The sequence below is a fragment of the Hippocampus guttulatus genome, chromosome 6, assembly GCF_054856545.1.
Source record: "Hippocampus guttulatus isolate MCC_2025c chromosome 6, RoL_Hgut_1.0, whole genome shotgun sequence".
Lineage (NCBI taxonomy): Eukaryota > Metazoa > Chordata > Actinopteri > Syngnathiformes > Syngnathidae > Hippocampus > Hippocampus guttulatus.
The window spans coordinates 12876659-12895606 of NC_141266.1; the positions used below are offsets into that span (position 1 = coordinate 12876659).

The 18948-nt window shown below is 41.4% G+C and overlaps 3 protein-coding genes across 16 annotated transcripts in view; 1 reads left to right on the forward strand and 2 right to left on the reverse strand.

Moving 5' to 3' along the window:
• Nucleotides 1-8590, forward strand: part of LOC147203559 (focal adhesion kinase 1-like) — a 52321-nt gene extending 43731 nt beyond the window's left edge. For 4 of the 11 annotated variants that reach the window (XM_086113084.1, XM_086113085.1, XM_086113083.1 and 1 more), the window contains 7 exons: nt 37-99; nt 2434-2473; nt 2834-2937; nt 5167-5355; nt 6101-6181; nt 6308-6393; nt 7193-8590. In XM_086113084.1, coding sequence (XP_085969210.1) covers nt 37-99; nt 2434-2473; nt 2834-2937; nt 5167-5355; nt 6101-6181; nt 6308-6393; nt 7193-7319 — 690 coding nt within the window. In that variant the 3' untranslated portion in view covers nt 7320-8590. Of the gene's footprint in view, nt 1-36; nt 100-2433; nt 2474-2833; nt 2938-3167; nt 3177-5166; nt 5356-6100; nt 6182-6307; nt 6394-7192 lie in introns of those variants that run through there. The other 7 variants (XM_086113087.1, XM_086113089.1, XM_086113081.1 and 4 more) reach the window with 4 other exon arrangements.
• Nucleotides 8505-10207, reverse strand: LOC147203560 (uncharacterized). Its single transcript, XM_086113100.1, has 3 exons — nt 9888-10207; nt 9598-9714; nt 8505-9540 (listed from the first exon to the last, which is right to left on the reverse strand). Exons 1-3 carry the CDS (start codon nt 9922-9924, stop codon nt 9323-9325), a joined length of 372 nt encoding a protein of 123 aa, XP_085969226.1. The 5' UTR covers nt 9925-10207; the 3' UTR covers nt 8505-9322.
• On the reverse strand, nt 9391-18821 carry LOC147203561 (lipid scramblase CLPTM1L-like). Of its 4 annotated transcripts, none has more exons than XM_086113092.1 (18): nt 18476-18821; nt 18293-18384; nt 17387-17564; nt 15515-15636; nt 15307-15385; nt 14868-14985; nt 14190-14284; nt 13863-13947; nt 13669-13769; nt 13542-13595; nt 13412-13462; nt 13251-13333; nt 12552-12586; nt 12161-12216; nt 12031-12075; nt 11806-11939; nt 11453-11532; nt 9391-9540 (listed from the first exon to the last, which is right to left on the reverse strand). In XM_086113092.1, the coding sequence occupies exons 1-17, from the start codon at nt 18674-18676 to the stop codon at nt 11466-11468; spliced, it is 1596 nt and encodes a 531-aa protein (XP_085969218.1). In that variant the 5' UTR covers nt 18677-18821; the 3' UTR covers nt 9391-9540; nt 11453-11465. The 4 variants fall into 4 exon arrangements, 3 of the variants coding, with proteins under 3 accessions (XP_085969218.1, XP_085969217.1, XP_085969216.1); XM_086113091.1 differs by lacking the exon at nt 9391-9540 and adding an exon at nt 9598-9714; XM_086113090.1 differs by lacking the exon at nt 9391-9540 and having other exon boundaries at nt 10774-11532.
• Between the last annotated feature and the right edge of the window lie 127 nt (nt 18822-18948).

Below are 18948 nucleotides of genomic sequence, written 5' to 3' on the forward strand. Positions count from 1 at the left end.
GGGTGGTGGTGATTGTTGTCATTTTTATGCGCTTAGAAACCAGAAACCAGAAGTTCTCGAGGGAGTCTGGACCGAGATGATGCAGTACTGCAGCCACCAGTAAGTCGTTCCCGTTTTCTGCCTCCATCAAACTCTGTGGGGGGGTTCTGTGTTTTTCTTATCAGCAATGGTATGACAGGATCAGTGTTGTAAAGGAAACAATGGTTCTGGATGTTCCATCAGCACTCAAGACAGTTTTAATGGTTATTTTCTTTGGGAGTGGGGTTTCCAGTTGTTCTTGATTATTTATGTTAAAACCAGTACTTCCAATTTCTATCAATGCTAAGGCATATGTTAAAAAAGGCACACCAACAAATACAATTTTTACAAACAGTATCGACAGTAGTATGCGCTATACTGCAGCAGTCTGAGATTGTTTTGTTTTGTTTTTTCACAATCTTTTGTCATTGAACATTTAACACAATGTTAAAGAATGAATGCTAATACTGATATCAAACATCCCTTATTGAATATATACTTTAACAATGAGGATGTCTCAATTAAGTCACAAATACTCCGTGTGAAATCTGGACCGATTTAGTTCAGATTGGTAAATTGATTCTGCCATCCAGTGGCAAATAATAGCATTGCTGTGCTTGCCACTATATCTTGCTGAAATAAATAGATTAACAAAGATACACCTATAGTAAATAAATGATAATTTTTAGACCGGTTTAATTAAATTGAATAATTTCCTGTGGCTCACCTGATGGTCTCTCATGGCACAATTGTGCCATAGGAAAGTGGTGGGGAATAACTGGTAAAAACAAAGAAGAAGGCTGAGATGACCGAGTCAGGTTCTGGTTGGTCTCACAAAAAATTGGCGGCAGCATGTGTTTCTTTTGATTACAGCAAAGGGTTGCGATCCTGGAGCAGGAAATAACCCATTTGTGCTGGGGTCACCAATGAGGGGGTCAGTGGATTCCCACATCACGGGTGGTTATAAATAGAAAACTATTGCATAAACACCAAACTGTCATCTCTGCGCTTGTCTCTTTTTCTCTGTTGCCGCACTCTGTTTGTTGGGATTCTGCCTAAATCCGGCCACTGTAAATACACCCTGAAAAAGGCAGTTAAACTATTTCGAGTGTGAAGCATGGCGTCACAGGAAAATCCCACATGGGTGGTTTCAAGTAAAGCCGTGTTCAGACTTGGCGTGAACACAATCCCTTAGTGATGAGGTCATTGGTAGGCAGAGCCAAGTTCAGGTGTGATGAAGGACGCACAGAGACTTTAATCAGTAACGCTCTTTTTTTTTTCTCACCCGAAGCCTGGTGTAGATTATTGTATCTCAAAGGGGTACACAAGATTTATAGTCATTGGGCCCCCCACTTAGAATTTGGTGCTCAAGGCTCAGTTTTATTAGACACATTCCCATTTTGTGGTTGTTATTATCGTACTAGAATTCTGTATTGTCCCGTTTGCATATATGAAGATGCCTCCAAGATGAATTTCAATGTACTACATTGCATAATGTCTGGATGGTTTTCAAAAATGGTGATGGATATAAGTACAGTAGATCAAGCCCTTTTCCACAATCACAATTATTTAGATTTGTTTTAAAATAGGAAATTTCAGCTGTCTGGTCGTGTTACTGTCATACAGTAAATGAACACACTCGAATAGACCATGAGACACATGGGCAAGAACTACGCAACCCCCCCCCCCCCCCCAATAAAAAGGGCATGAAATGTTTTTGTTTTCTAGATAACAGATAAAATCATTTGATATGTCAACATTCATAATGCTTACCAGTAAAGGGGGGGGGGGGGATTTGTACTGGGAGACATTGGCCTTGCACCTAATGTTGCCCTTGGCAACAGAGATATTTCTGTCTCTGTAATTCATCACACTGTCTGACCTCCTCCTCCCATAGAATGTGGTTTGTGGTGGGAAAAATCTCCCTCCTATATGTGGGGATTTGTGTTACTGTAGTCAAATATTTTGGGGTGTCTGTGGTTGTCAACCCACAAGTCTCTCATTGCAAAAGGACTTTTTTCAGCCATCACTTTTATTTTCTCACACAGAAAAGCCAAATAAGTGACTGAATTTAAACTCCTAACTTGACTGGCATCATGACAAAATTGAATTGCCTTATTTTATGTTTGCAACCAACAATTCATCAAGGAATGTGCCGGTGTTCTTTGTTTTGTGCGTATGTATGTGTGGCCACATGTTTACTTTCATGTAACAAGGTGATAGACCACACGCACACACACCACTGCTAATGACAAATAGAGACTGAGTGTTGTGTGATTGGAACATTCGGTTGCCTGCTTTACTTTTCTTAGACACAAAGTCTCGCCTGTAAAGTTGTTTAATTTCCTCTCAAGCTTCCACTTGCACGTACATACTTGCTAACCCAAAGTATTGTTAATGTGTTTGTTTTTGCAGACGGGAAACCAACACATATACCAGCCCGTTGGCAAAGCAGGTAATAGACAGCCCTGTAACCTTTAAATTACAGTGCCGCAACCACAGTTTTTTTCCTCACTTTCCATTTAAACTTCTGATGTGCGCATTGAAATCTGTCGTGCTTTCTCTTCCTTCGTACAACTTTGGATTTGTTTCCATCCAGCAGACAGTTTCTTTATCATGTAGCCTGCACTTTTCAGTGTTCACAAGTGCTTGTTTGAGCAATGTAATTCAGTCTCTGAGGAGGACCCCTCATCTTATATTTTTCGACACGCCATGCCATTGTTGAATCCAGTGAGATTCCAGTGTACACACTTGTAAAATTAGCATGCACTGGGTCTACTGCACTCCAGAACTAAGGAGATGTTGTTTTCTGCAGAGCTCGTGGCCCCCCCGAAAAAACCACCACGACCTGGGGCCCAGAGCCAAGGGTGCAGTCTGACGGGTCTGAACACTGCAGACGGCTACAATGATGGCGTGAAGGTACACAAGAGAGCTGCAAATCTGCAAAAAGCCTAAATATAAAACACATAAACGTGCAATTTATTGATCATTTGAATGTCATTGTGCAACAAAACCAATACCGTTGCCTAATATATACTATACGGTGCATGTTTTATGGCTTCCGAAATAATATCTTCTCTTGTGGTTTGCATGCTCCCATTCTCCCTCCTCTTCCTCCTCCTGTACTCTGCCTTACTGTTGACTCCCAGCCCTGGCGGGTAAGCAACATATTGTGTGTATCTTCTTGTGCATCACACAACACACATTTATTTTTCACTCTCCTATCGATTCCTTATTTCTTTCCCGCTCTCCCCTTTTTGTGCACTCTTCATACAAGATTATTGCACTCCCACGCGAACATACGTTCCTTAGCTTCATAGCTAGTTTCCTAACTTTTACTAAGAATATTACGGTAGCTTGATGCCACACTGAAAATGCAATCACACAGCTGTCGGTTTTCAAACAGTCGCCAGTGTAATGTGAGCAGATGGTGTTTCTTGTCCTCTTTGACTTGCTGTCCGGCATATTCTGTGCCCACCTGTTATCTTGCTGTGTGCAATGTGGTCCGTTAATTGCATATCTGTTTTCATTTTGAGGTCCCCGAAATAGTAGCCATAATACTCAAGACTTTTTTATGCTATGTCTAATGCAGAGAACAAGAATACGCATAGAAAAGGACTTGAATTAGATTCGGCTGCATGATATAATGAGTCACTTTCAAATTCCAAGACTGTAAGGTTGCGTCAAGATGCCTTAGAGCAGGGGTCCCCAACCAATCCGCGGACGGATACCCATCCGCAGGTCATTAGATGCCGGACCACACTGAAAGAATAAATAACTTCCGTTCCTTCCGTTTTATTCATTTCGGAATCTGAAAGATGTTTTATTTTGAGAAATTACCGGATTCTCTGTTATATCAGTCTATCACTCTTGACGCAGGTGAATGCGCGCTTCTCAGTCACGTGATAGGTTACCGGATAAAAAACAAACATCTTTGAAAGTTTTTTTCGGGAAGGGGAAAAGGCCCAGCCAGGAGACAGAAGAGGAGCCTCTGACTTTCAAGAAAGAGAAGGCTATATTTAATAGATAGTATCAGGAGTCCTATTTCAAATACGGCTTTATCTCAAGGAGAGATTCACACGCACCAAGCCTACTCTGCATAATAAGCGGCGATGGTGAGTCGTATTTTTCATGCACTTTTTATTTGCGGCGTATCTTATTTTGAAGGCACGTCCATAGCGACCAGAGAATGTTGCGGCCAGATAGGACGTTCCTTGTGTCATGATTCGTGTTTATTATTATGTTTTGAAAATATCACGCTTTTCATGCAGGTCATATCATATTATATTGTTGTATCTATCTGGCCTTAAAGGCCGGTCTTTGGAAAATATTGTCTGACATGAAACCGGTCCGTGGGGCAAAAAAGGTTGGGGACCTCTGCCTTAGAGAAGTAAATATTGGACATTCGCTGTTGTTTAGAGCCCTCTAGTGGCCATGAAAGACCAGTGCATCCGGACGTGGGTTTTGTAGTGGAGAATTAGCACACTGTCGTAGAGCGTGATCATTTGTCCCTTCATTTACTTTCAGTTTCATTTGATTCCTATAAAAGGGCTGACGAAGAGAAAATAACACTTTTGTGCAAATTGAGAATTGTATGACCCACCTAACCCAGCAGATACAACTGTGGTGAAAAAGCATGCTCTGCGCGTCAATTTTCGCCCACTTTGTACTGTACAACATATCCCTCAACTCTTGACACATAGCACAGTTTCAAGAGATGACATTTTCAACATTCCAGTCGGTTGGAATGTGAATCATTGTCAGTATGAATTTCAACATTTGTGATGCCAAGGTTGGTGCGCGAATGTGAACTCAAAGCACTAATGCCATCATTTTGTATGTGTCCATGTAGAGACCGAGTAGAGTATATTACCACATCTGACATTGAACTAAGAACGAAATAGGTAGCTCTTGCTCCGTCACTATTTTTCAAGTAGATAAATCTGATGGTCAGTTTTAGGCATGTTTAGCCTTGACTGAGGTCGACACGCCCTTTTTTGTTCATTAGTTCCTCCTAGTTTGGCCGCTGTACTCTTGTAGACATTGACATTGTCCACTGGATAAGATGCAACAAAGCTTTGATATTGTATGTTTCATATATATCATCTCCACATTTGTCTTGGTTCTTGTTGCCCGCGGTAAGCACAGCACTCATCAATGTTCGTCCTTGAATCGGCTCAGCTACAGCCCCAAGAGATCAGCCCCCCTCCCACCGCCAATCTGGACCGCTCCAACGACAAGGTATACGAAAACGTGACCGGATTGGTGAAAGCTGTGATCGAGATGTCGAGCAAGATTCAGCCAGCTCCTCCCGAGGAGTACGTTCCCATGGTCAAGGTAAGCAAGATACATTGTTGTTGTCAGAACTTGACTGAATTGCATATTCTCTCTAACAGACTGTGTGGTTGTTGGCGTTTTGCACGTGATTTACTAAGATTAATATCATTTACTTCGGTGTAGTGGATACTAAATTATATCTTCACTCACTGAATTGGAAGACCATGGAACACATGACCGCATTATAGGAAACAGCTTTTTTTTGGGCAGGTAGCGGTAATTTGGGGGAAGAAAGCACCCACATAGAGGCCGTGATTTGTTTAATTCAACTTGCCCCCAGTGGACGGCAATCAACATTGTACAAGATGTATAAGAATGTGCCCATCCTACATAACATTATGGACAGTACAAAATTACTCTGTAAGAGGCCAGTTGTCGCAGTGAGCTGAAATGTCTCAGATACATGCAAATGCAGAGTTGAAAACAGTTTTGTTCTAAGTAATATAGCATGACTCCTTCTTGTGACTGGGTCTGAGTCAGCCCTGAGATCATTCAGAAGCTCCAGAATTGCATTGCTGAATAGCTATTATGACACAATAATATTTGTTAGTGGCATTTCAGAGTTCTTCCTACCACCTCTCATTTTGGCCGCAGCTCACATTTTTCCGTATATCCGTCTCGCAGTGTCCTGTTAAATACACTAGTAAATAACAACATTTGTCAGTTCTTTGGACATTATTGACGTCATCCGGGTAGCAGGCTGTGTGGTTCACAGTGAAAAGATATTGTGGTTTCCTGTTTTCAGGATGTGGGCCTTGCATTGAGGACATTGTTGGCCACAGTCGACGAGACCCTACCGCAACTTCCAGCCAGCACACACAGAGAGGTAATGACACACTCTTTCTCAGCAGATACATATACAAACACAATATCCGCATACATACGGCACTTGATCATCATTGTTATTATCAATGGGCAATAAATGTTTTTTTTTGTTTGTTTGTTTTTTCAGATCGAGATGGCGCAAAAGCTTTTGAACTCTGACTTGGCAGAACTGATTGGAAAAATGAAGTTAGCTCAGCAGTACGTGATGACGAGGTAACATCACACAGCACAATCAAGAGTATGTAATCCGAGATGACACAAAGGAGGGCCACGCTGAAGGGGAAAAAAAAAGTTGTAAAATTCGGAGTAAGCCAAAATGAATGACCAAAAAAAGGCTTTCAAAAGAAGAAATATTTGAATGATTGAATGTCAAAGGTAAACACACTCAAAGTAGTCACCAACTTCGGTCCTCGGGAGCCCCTATCCTGCATGTTCTAGATGTTTCCCTCATCCAACGCACCAGATTCATATGATCAGAATCCTGGTCGGGGTTCTGCGGAGCTGATCATTTGAATCAAGTGTGCTGGAGTAGGGAAACATCTAAAACAGGCTGAATAGGGGCTCTCAAGGACCAGGGTTGGACACCCCTGCTGTGTATCATTTATCAGGTCCAATTAATATTTATTAGTGAAAAACATGTATGCTTAAGTCAAAATTAAGATCCTCAACGCTCTTCATCTTAATGCAGGTATAGTTTTTTTTGTTTTTGTTTTTTTTAGTATTGCAGCTTTATTGTAATAGACTTAAATGTACTTTTTATTGCAACCTTTTTCTCAAAACAGTTTTTTTCCGTAACATGTTATTCTCATAACATGATGACTTCACTTGAGTTTTTTTTTTTCTCTGTGTAGCTTTAATACCTTATATGCTTAACTTATTGAAGTCAAGTCAGCAGTCAGCGGCATACCTACAGTGGTCTACTAAGACAAGATGTTGTATCGTTGTGTCCTTTGTCCGCCCACTCGTGACACAGTAATGTAGCTAATGTATATTTTTCATGTATTGCGTTCAGTCTTCAGCAAGACTATAAGAAGCAGATGCTGACCGCCGCTCACGCACTCGCTGTGGATGCCAAAAATTTGCTGGATGTCATCGACCAATCTCGGCTCAAGATGATGGCGCAGTCCCGCCCACATTAGCACCGCATGTGATGTTCACCGACTGGTGGATGCGTCTACTTCCTTACAATGAGAGTTGTTGGAACTTTCCATCCAAAAACTGACTACTGGGGTCGTGTGAAGGCCCCGATATCGTCGTCACCTTGATGTAACCACGGCGTTGATCCTTTATTTAACTCTGCACCACTGTGAGATATTTTTTAAAGAACCGAGCAAAACAATTCCTGAATCAGGGATTTGTCGTCTTTGTGGACTAAAGTGGGAGAAAGAGAAGAATAGAGCATCATGGATGTTGGGTTGGCTGCAAATCGATTCCATTTGTTGGAGTAAGCCAAGCCATCGGAACCTGACTGTCTTAAGCGTCGTCATATCACAAGGAAGCGACTCGAGCATGTCAGCTGTTTTTTTTCCGGTCGCGGAAACCTTGCCGATTTTGTTCCTACACTATCCCTTCTTTTCCCTTCTCACTCTCTTTTATTTAAAGAATCACAAATGAAACGAATGAAAGACACGATACAAAACACTAAAGGAATAGTTTTTTCCTTTCTTACTTTTTGTCTTACTGACTCTTTTCCTGTTGTCTTCCTCATCCAGCTCCGGTCTGAGCAGGTTTAAAAGATTTTGATGAAGCCGCCTCAGATCTCACAGAGGTTGCTCTTTATCGCCTGTCGTTTTGACTCACAGTCTTCGTCTAAACAGAAAACTCATACATATTCCATCCCAGCAGCACAGAGGGGTGGGGGGAGAAGATGAAGGAGGGTGGTGAGGGCCTCCTCTTTGTCAACCTCTACCTGCCCCCCATGCCATCATATCCGCTTGTGATCACAGTGTGATTTGCCAGAAATGCAAATGAAGTTGAGCTCTGGCAACATGTACGAGATCCCCGGGCTGACGTTTTGAGCCACAAAACTGGAACGTCATCTTGCAAACTCACGAGGATGAACTGAGAACACCAAACTCCATGTGTGTGGCATGACTTAGTGGTATGGAGGAGAGCATATTTGCACAGCACCAAAATGAATCAAGGGTAGTTTGACCCAGGTTTGATGATCACATCTAGCCAGCCAATCAATACCTGGGTTGATAGAGGGTTACAAATGTACAATAAACAATTTATTTTATCTCTTTGTTGTTGTGTAAATCGGCTCATGTTGGTATATTGTAAACGGTACTGGTGTGCATCACTGGTCAATTGTACAGAAGTCGTACGAGTAAACACTGTTTTTTATTTTGTCTGCCTTCTTGTTAAATAGCAGGAAAACAATGAAATAAAAATCATGCAGAAGTGGAAATGGTGTGTCCCATTTCACTAAAAACAACTTTGAAATTTTACTCAGTTGAGCTTCTTGCAAAAAATACATTGACAGCTAGTGCCCAAATTACTTTTTGTACTCTTAAAAGAACATGGAATTAAAGCATGTTGTTATTCCCGTATTTAAAATCAACTCAATAAAATGAGGTACTGTATTGTCAAAGCTCTGTTACACATACGTTGCTGTCCCCTGGAAAAGCACGTGTTTCCAAATTAGGTTGTGTGTTAGCTTTTTATCCAAAAGCAACAAACAAATGCATTACGTTGGACTGCAACAACAAGAATCCATTTATAAGGAACCCGTGCGAGCACTAGCACTTAAAAAAAATTGTTGTATGGGTTTGATGAAGAAGAGTCCTGACCCCAGCATGGATATTGAAGATCAAACTTACACCATCAGGCCAGTTATTTCCCCCTACATAGTGTACATTGTTACCATAATAGTTAAATACATTACAATTAAACAACATTGCATAATAAAGGGCATACTCGGTATTCAACATTTTGAGGCTATCAATGGCATGTAATGTAGTAGCTTGTGCAGCAGAGTAACTGTTGTCATACAGAACGCTCGGTTGGTTGCCTTTGTACCAACTGATTTTCATCGCATTCATTATTTATTTATTTTTTTAAGGCCTAAAACCGTTTTCACACAAATATCAAGTGATCTGTGAACCAAAGTGCCCCGGTCGAATGTCGGTGTGACTTGACCTCAGTGTGACCACAGTATTGTTCCTGCAGACACCAGCAGCAGCAAAGAAACAAGTTCTTGGGCGTGAACGACCTCTCCTCCGCTAAAGTTGCACAAGTTGTAACTGTTGCAACAGCTGACTGCGTTCCCATTTCCGTCAGAGTCCACAAAAGCGGTAGACGCAGCTCCGTTGCATGTGGCCCTGCTGGCACACTGCTTCACGATGGCCTTCATGTGACCTGCAACAACACACTAATAATCAACAAGATCTTGTCGCGCCGCTTTTGTTATCGTACCTAAAGTGTCCACGACTGTCATGCAAGTGTCCAGAGGTGCTTGACATTCCTGTGTGCTTGAATTGCACTCGTCATTACTGAGAGAAGAGCTGCACACGTAGCAGCTCAATAACAGCACTGCAAGTAGAAGACAGACAAGGTTTGGATGGATGACACATAATAGTTTAGTTTTCCAAAATACCCATGAATTTCTCAATATCAGACAACCCTGCCCTACACACACTCAGCTTACACGTTTATGTCCAAACAAGCATTTAAATTAAAAATGTCCACGTTTCCTTGAAACTTACAGGTTATCCCGTGCAAAATTCCTGCTATCCATAGCATGGGGTGCTGACACTGTTAATATGGATCATCAAAGAAATGCTTCTATTGCAGGTAGAGTCAGTTTTCCACTCTTAGAGCTTGCTCACTTTGGTTTAGATCATCTTTATAATTGACTCACTTCATCCTCTGTCATTAAACTATCCTCTAGCCAGCCATCAAGCACCAGAAGTGCCAGGAATACCCTTTTTGTAAAAAGCCTGATAACCTTTCGACCCGCAGCATAAACAACTCATCCGGAGAGAAGAATAGAGAGAGGAGGACGAGGACAAGCAGCATCCTGACCGCACTGACTCACCTCATGTAAGTCTGTCCAACCTGCCGTGTGTATGTGTTGGGTTTCTGTTGGTACAAATCCACTTCATCACATTTCCACCCATGTCATCTGCCATAGTGGCAATCAACTGAAAGTATTTCATTAATGTTGTCTTGCGGCGCATGTGTGCGACATTCCTTAATGTTTGGTTTCACTGATACTTGTCTCGTGCCGTTCTGCTGTCAGTCACATTGTCCAATGAAAGCCACTTCCTTTGTCAAACGAAGCCGGTGTTTCTTCAGCATGCACAGTTTGCCTTGTGCTTCACGACTGCTTGACAAGTTGTTTGCTTTCTTTGCTCGAGTCAAGTGCCAGCTCTTTTGCATTGCATGATGACACCCTCTCAGCGAGAACAATGTTGTGTGTGCCGACAACGAAAACCAAGTATGAATCACCAACTACATACACACTTATTACACACATACACACATTCTCACATTTGTCCTGCATTATAACTGAAATTTGTTGTACACATAACTGCAAAAGTGTACTTCACCTAAGGCATTGTGCAACCTGAACTTAAGGACAAACACTAATGTGTTTCTACAATAATTGTTTATTCATCAAATGCAAACGCAAACAATCAAAGTGAAGTCCATTAGAAACGGCATGCACATACGTTCATCACATTCATAAATCACTTCCGAGCATGATATTTCTCCCCATATTCAGCAGTTTGCATTCGGCCTATTTACTTTTGCAATGAAAATGTGCAATAAATAAACATCATGAGCAATAGTAGAGTGTGGGAGGGAGTAATTGGCAGGATAAGCGCCCACATTAAACTGCAGCATGACCGGGATGAATGAATGAAAATAGCTTCGCTCACCCTGCATATGGAGCAGACTACTCTCAATAGTGAGTGAAAAAAAAAGCATCAAAGGCTAAGTTATGCATGAAGTCTTTTTTAAATGAGAACTTTCATTTCTTAGAAAATCGCTTTCTGACTTTCGGGTTGAGTGAACGCTGGCGCGTTTTGGCTGCCGCTGCTCAACCCGTATTGTTTTGTGTTTTTTGTTATTGTAAAGTGTCCTTGGGTGTCTTGAAAGGCGCTTATAAATAAAATCTACTACTACTACTACTACTACTGCAACAGAGCAAATAGATATTACGAGTGCACTGGATGTATTTATGATGCTCTAAGTACAAAGTGTGTAAGAAAAGGTTGGAAGGGGAAAGGATCAGAAGCCGCTGTCGCCGAGTTCACCATCTCACTTGTTTAAGATGCTCACTGAATCTTGACTTTCTTGCTGTGAGAGCCACACTCGGATCTTCTGGCCTTTGGGGTCCAACGCCTGATGGGGAAGGACAAGATAAGACAACAGGAAGTCTTCGCTGTTATCTCTATGAACATTCAGTCTGCAGTGACTTTGGGTTATTGCAAAGATTCCAGTGTAAAACCATTCTCGCCATCTCAGCTTCCTTGAGCACACTCTCCAAAATTGCATCCCTTCAATTGGCCCCTGCTTAGTTTTTTTTTGTTTGTTTGTTTTTTTGGCACACAGCCGTGCGTGACTTAATGGTCCTGCAGTCCCATTGTAAAAGTAAAAGAGACTAGTGTGTACTACCTTTTTTGGTAGAGGTAGACAAGGAAGAAGAGCTCATCTCTGAAAAAGGACAGTTGGTGAGAGGACAAGAATGCCTCAGATGAGGAGAACACAGCAGCACAGGAGCAAAGGTCTGAAATCAGAGTGTTCACTCCCTGGTACAAAGGGAAATAGAATCGGATGAAAAAAATATAGATCTTTGCATGAAATGCAATGTTCTGAAAGAGGAAAAGTCATTCCACTCACTCTGTACATCAACACTGCCCCCTGCAGGTGGCTGACAGATCTCAGCTGATCGGAAAAGCCAACATGACATCGGTTTTGAGTTGAAGGCGCTCGGGAAACACATCGTCAAAGGTTGGACGGCAGGACTCACCTTGTGGTTGATAAACAGTTGAGGAGCCATCGAGAGGAAGCCAAATGCATACACTCCTGTCAAGCAAGACGAGTTTAGTGTTGGCGCAACACAACAAATATTACATGCAGTTTCCCCACATTCGCCACAAATGCCACCTTTATTAATGAACAGTGCCGTCTCAAAAGTACACGCTCAGCATATTTAGAATTTAGCGAAACACCCTGTTGGTATGAGCTGTAGACGTTTTGCAGAGGCTGACAGATTTCTGTGCAAATAGTTTAGAGTGCAACTCAACACTGGATGCAATCTGTGTTTTCGGTTCTGGTGTTCCTTGTACAGATGTTATGAATTCAGCAGGTGTAAGAAAATTGAAATATGTACAAATAACACAACAATTCAATGACCTCACCAGTTACCAGGCTGTTGAGCATCCAGGAGAAGTAACTGTTAAAATGGAATTCATTTATGTGTTAATACACCGAAACAGCCAAAAAATAAATAAATAAATATTTATATATATATATATAGATATATATAGCCACACACACACACAGTGATTTTTTTACTTTACAGAAAATATAATTCATTCTAAATTTTCTTGATATTGTATATAATTGTTTATAAATCTATACATTTTATTTCAATTATTTTATAAAAGGAATAGACAGTACATGTTGAATACCAAAATATAATTTGTTTATTTGATTAACTATTCATAATTCATGGCAATTATTAATGATATTTGCACACCGCCTGCTATTTAATAAAATAAAAATGTTGAACATATAGGTAAAATAATTCATTTTATTATGCACAATAAATCATCCAAACCATTATTTGATTAAATAAATCCCCAAATATGTATGATGGTTTATTTTTATTGTAAAAATTGTAATCACTCTAATTCTTCTTTATTTTAGTGTTATTTAACATATATCCACAGCAAATTATTTAATGCACTAATTTAAGAAATAAAGCTGGATAAACGCCCCCCCATCAGTGAACTACATAAGAGCGCTTGACATGCCTAAGTGGCTTGTGTAAGTCAACTAGAATATTGCGCCAAATGCAAATGAAGAGGCAGAGTAGAAGTACAACAACCACTCACCTTTTTTGGCGTAAGTAGGCCAGCGAGAAAATAGCTCCGCTGATACACAGAGGATAGACCAAGTAGGACAAGTACGTGGACGCCTGGAGAGAAACGCCACTCGTGAAGTATTTCAACGGAAACGAAGAATATGAAATCATGACATTGGCAGATAGAAGCACCTGCGTGTCAAACGCGACAGTCCTCCGCTCTTCTTCATCCAGCTTGTTCACCTTCACGGAGAGACCAAATACTGATTGTCATGTCACTTTGCACGGATGGTATTGTGAACGTGTTTGACTCAGTACTCACGCACGGTCGTCTCCAGTGCAAGTTGATCTGAAATACTTTCAACAGCTTCCACACCTGATGAGACCACATCGGGGTCTATTCTATGTTCCATGTTTTGTCATTTCTGACGTGATATACTTTGTGATACCTCCACACATGCCGCCAGCCCAATAGGAAGTAGCACCAGCAGGCTGGTCTCCTCCAGCAGGTGCAGGAAAATCAGCAACGTGCAGAGACTTCGCCACAAAACTGTTGTGACAGAGTGCAAAATGCAATGCTTTGCAGCCTGCCTTTCTTGTTTCCGAAATGTAAGGGTTGTGCTTGCGTACGACAGCCTCTTACCGGATTTCCTGGACATTCCTGCCATGCTCTTCTTTTTCCTCCAGGAGCTGATGTCATTTTTAAGAGCCAGAAATTCACAAATGAGCTGCGAAAGTTAGAGGACAATAACATTTTTTTAAATGTCCATCTCGTTTCCATGGCACATGTTTTCAGTAGCGACGCAGGTGTGTCCTATCCTAACATTCACGACAAGTCGGAATTTGAACCGCAAACCTCAGAGGTGTGAGGCAAACCTGCTAGCCACTAGACCACCGTGCTGATGGTCTTTAAACCTCATTGTAAAAACTTAGCATTAATCACATCATCGAAGTGGACGCACAGTCTTACTTGCAGGGCTGTGATGAGGGCGGTCAAAACTAACAGGTACAGATTAGAGCCCACCAAGGTCCCTTTAATCTCATCAATGTACTCCTCGGAGAAGCCTGCATGCACAAAGAGAAGTACGTAACACACTTTTAATCTACAGATCAAGGCTGTGCACAATTTTGGATTTTTTTTAAACATAAAAAGATGCAGTAGGTCTTTTATAGTAATATTTCGTAAATAATATTTAGTTGTAAATGTATAATCAAACTTTATTTTACCAATATTTCTAAATTGTCTCATTTTGAATAACTCATGTAACCAATTTTTTATGGACATCAATTCATTTTAATAATCCAATTTTAGGGGGAAAAAAACTCACCTAAATTCATGCAAGATCTATTATCTACAGGACTCTTAATAACAGAAGTACTCTTTTTTTTTTTTTTTTTTAGGTGTGAAATAACCCTGAAATTTGACTAATCACTGTCATTCACGGACTGATTCCTACTGGCTCACTGTCATGGCGCCAATTTCTACACATCGTCATTGTGATTCCACGACCACATTAGTCTGAGTGGAAAAATTATCCCAATGAGGTGAAGATCTTGCATCAACCTTTTTTGTAATGGGATTATTTGAGTCATTCAATTAATTCACTTCACCCTAATTTAAGCAGCAAATTCCTCGATTTATCCTCACCAAACTGCCGCAGGGAATAAACCACATCCTGTAGATGAACCCAAAATCGAAATCTCCTCAGAGAAATGCCTTCATAGGACACTGTGAGTGGCAGATGGGTGGTGCTTCTGTTGATCTCCTGTAGAAGTATGCATAGATAAGCGTGCGCCAATGCACTGCACCACAAAGAGACTAGAAGAATCATCAAAGGGGCATAAAAATGGATGTCCTTGGAAATAATAATTTTAAAAAACTGACACCTATTGAGAACTTTGACATTCAGCTCTTTGTTCAAGAATTAGGAGACAAAGGACAAAAACATAGAGAAGTTGGACATGTTTGATTCAAAGTTTAGAGAAGCTCAGATTAAGTTCCCAGGAAAGGTTACACCTGGACTACATTTTGAAAATTGAATATCCCCAAATTTTTGTGAGTAGCATGTGTTGTGAGGTTGTTTTACCATGAGATTTCGGATTCTGAAGCCGAGCTCATCAATGAGCAGCAGAGGAAGGTAGAGGGTCCGTCTTCCTTCCTGTGAGCTGACAGAACATTGAAGTTCAATGGATGCATTGACGCATGGCAAATTTGTCCCTTCTTTCAGGCCAATCAGTGTTCTATGGCCGTCAGAAATAGAGCACCACTCTACTACATTTGATCACGTGACTTACATTCTAACATAGCGGCGCATGTCACTGGGGAGTCCTCCTTTGGTGAAGGTGAAGTCCTCTGACATAATTGTGATTGACAAATGAGGTCTCCAGTGGGATACAGGATACCTTAATTTGGAGCTCTAATTAAATCACACACACACACACACACACATAGAAATTGATTTGTTATAAAACCCACTATCGATGCTAATCTTTAGCCTGTCAATGGTGTTTTCCATTATATGTTAGCATTAACCATTTTGGATCAACTGAAGGCGTTTGATGGAGGATTGGCTGACGGCCAAATAAAGTGTGTTTCATTAATGCAGCCGAGATGAAACGAAATCAGGCATTATTGTTATTATATATATAATTTATGATATTATTGTTTCAAAATGCTGTTGAGAAAGGAGGAGCTTTACCATCGGCAGCTGTCCAAGATAAAAAAAGGGGGGGACCAAACACCATAACTTCAGTTTTTTTGTCATTGAAATTCAAGAAATGAGCAGATATAATGAAAACATTAGAGGCCCCAGAATTGAACCTTGTGGAACATCATACGACAGTGGATCCGTATGGGACCTAGAGCAACCAAGGATAACACAAAATGTTCTGTCAGCCAAATAGGATCTAAACCTAAACCTGATACTACCACGAATGCCCACCTGATGCTGCAAACAAGCCAATGGAATATTGTTATCAACTGCAGTTAAATCCAACAAACCAGACATACAGTCTCCAGTATTATTTGCCAGGAGGCTGTCACTAAAAACTCTTAACAGGGCTGACTCTGTGCTATATGCATGATCTTAAAATCTGCCGGGAGGACCTCTATGACCTTATGTTCATCCAAGAAAGCTCTTAACTGGATGAGCACCACTTTTTCCAGATTTTTAAAAATAAAAGACATCTTGGAAATTGGTCCAAAGTTTGATAATACATCTTGAGCAAGGCCAGTTTTCTTGAGCAAGAGTTGCACCACAGCATGTTTAAATGGTTGGGGAATTACACCAGAAGACAGCCTGCTGCTGATAATGGCCAAGAACGATTTACCAATACTTGGGTGAAGAAATACGGAGGAACAGAGTCATAAAGGGGAGCCACATTGGTTTTAAGTACACAAAGTGGAATTCTCTTTGTTCCATGTGTAGTTTGACAGCAAACTTAAATTGGGAGAGGCATTAAACATTTTGAAGTCTCTAATTAGAACGAACTGTTCACTATTTGCCAAAATACACCTTTTTATAAAGTGACCTGAATTGAGTTTGTTGCCATCATGCAGCGCTGCTCACAAGTCCAAAAAAAATTTTTTTTTTTTAAATGTCTGAATGCCTCATATCCTGAAAAAAAAAAACAGGTCACTTGTATTTCAAGGCACCACTGTTGTACCATAGTGTAAATTATTCATTCACATTCACCTTCCGAACCGCTTCATCCTCACTAGGGTCGCGGGGGGTGCTGGAGCCTATCCCAGCTGTCTTCGGGCAGTAGGCGGGGGACACCCTAAACCGGTTGCCAGCCAGTCGCAGGGCACACAGAGACAAACAACCATGCACGCCCACACTCACACCTAGAGACAATTTAGAGTATTCAATCAGCCTGCCATGCATGCTTTTGGAATGTGGGAGGAAACCGGAGCACCCGGAGAAAACCCACGCAGGCCCGGGGAGAACATGCAAACTCCACACAGGGAGGCCGGAGCTGGAATTGCACTGTGAAGTCAACGTGCTACCCATTGGACTACCGGGCCGCCCTAGTGTAAATTAAGCAACACAAAATAGCGGAATAATCTTTTTAATAGTTAAGGGCTTCAGACAATTTTTTGATGGGAAGCTCTCACGGTGAAAATCTGAGCTCATGTCTTGAGAAGATGAAGCAGAGTGAGTGTACCTTCTGTGTGTGTCTGTGCCCTTCAGTTTTTGCGGGGCTGATGTGAGTGGTAAGCACAGCTGCATGGTGCACCTCTCGGCTATCATCCAAAGGAGAAACGCTGGCCTTGTGGATGTACACTACCGCATACAAGCTGCCATTGGCTCGAGTCTCCTCCGGCAGGAGAACATTCACCTGCCTGCATACACAGATGAACACAACTCAGCAGGTAGTTGAAACAGCCCATTAAGATATTTTGTTCAAAATAAATCCCGTTTACCTTTGTGTATTACAATATTGTGAGTGGTCAACAGTGACTGCAGTTTATTCTAATCGAGTGCACCCATACAATCAGATCTACTACAAACATGTTCATTTTATAAGATAAGATAAGAAAACCTTTATTAGTCTCGCAATGGAGAAATTCCCAATTCACAGCAGCAAAGTTACGAAAGGGAAAGAAGTAGAACAACAAAATATAGGAGCTGCTGGAAAGGCAGCCACTCTCGCGGCGCCATTTTGAAGTCAAAAAAACAAAAATAACACAACACAACACAACACATAGGACACAGACAGTGGTGCAATCTTCACCATTTTTCTGCTATGTTTGGAATGTCAACATATATGTACTGCAGTGGTTTAGAATGGCACTGCGGTTTTATATTGATATTAGGAGGACTGTACAGTAAGTAAAATATTGGAAATAGATCTCTGTATAATGCAGTTCATTTATAATACACTATAAACTATAACCCAAAAAAAAAAAGCAACTGCTCACAATTTTGCCCTCCAGTAAATACAGGTCAGTATACCATTGCCAAATTAACATCATCATATTGTGTTCCCTATTCCCCCTCTCAAAATATACAGTTACGGGAACAAATTGTGTATATTCAGTAAGGTAATACAAAGCGATTGTGTCCCCACCTTTCAAATGTAGAGCGTGGGTCAAATGGATCAATTCTCAGAGCCAGGTTGAGCTGACTGTTGTCTGGAACAAGGCAGGTGAACACACTCAGCTGGATGGACAACAAAAAGACATGATACAAAATATTTTTGGGGAGTCTGGGTTTAGGGATACCCATGTGGGGTTACCGGCACAAAAGGTACCTGCAATCTAGGTCTGGCCGACAGGTATGAGGTGATGCAGTCCTCCCTTCGGCCCTCATCACAGGACTTGGTGTTGAGGAATCCGTACAGCAGCCACGCAGTGTGGGCCATGTAGACCATAAACACCCCCAGGAGGAGCTTGGCCATGGAGGTCCTCTTTACGCCGCTGTTCGCAGGCTTGGAGCAGCACGACGGGAACATGATGCAGAATCACAGCAACCAGCGAAAATGGACAAAAGGAGTGAAAATAAATTGGAACGAGGTGGATTAGGGTCGACTGCGGTCCCCCCGCAGCATCCTCCTCCTCGTGATGCTGATGATGTATGACGGTCAGTGATAGAAGCTTTTGCGCTTTAACGCATGCTCACGACAACACGACCCACATCGGACGTTTCGAAGCACATTGATAATAGTCAATAATGTACGTTAAAAATGAATGTGTCATAATAACATTTAAATGTGTATACTAATTT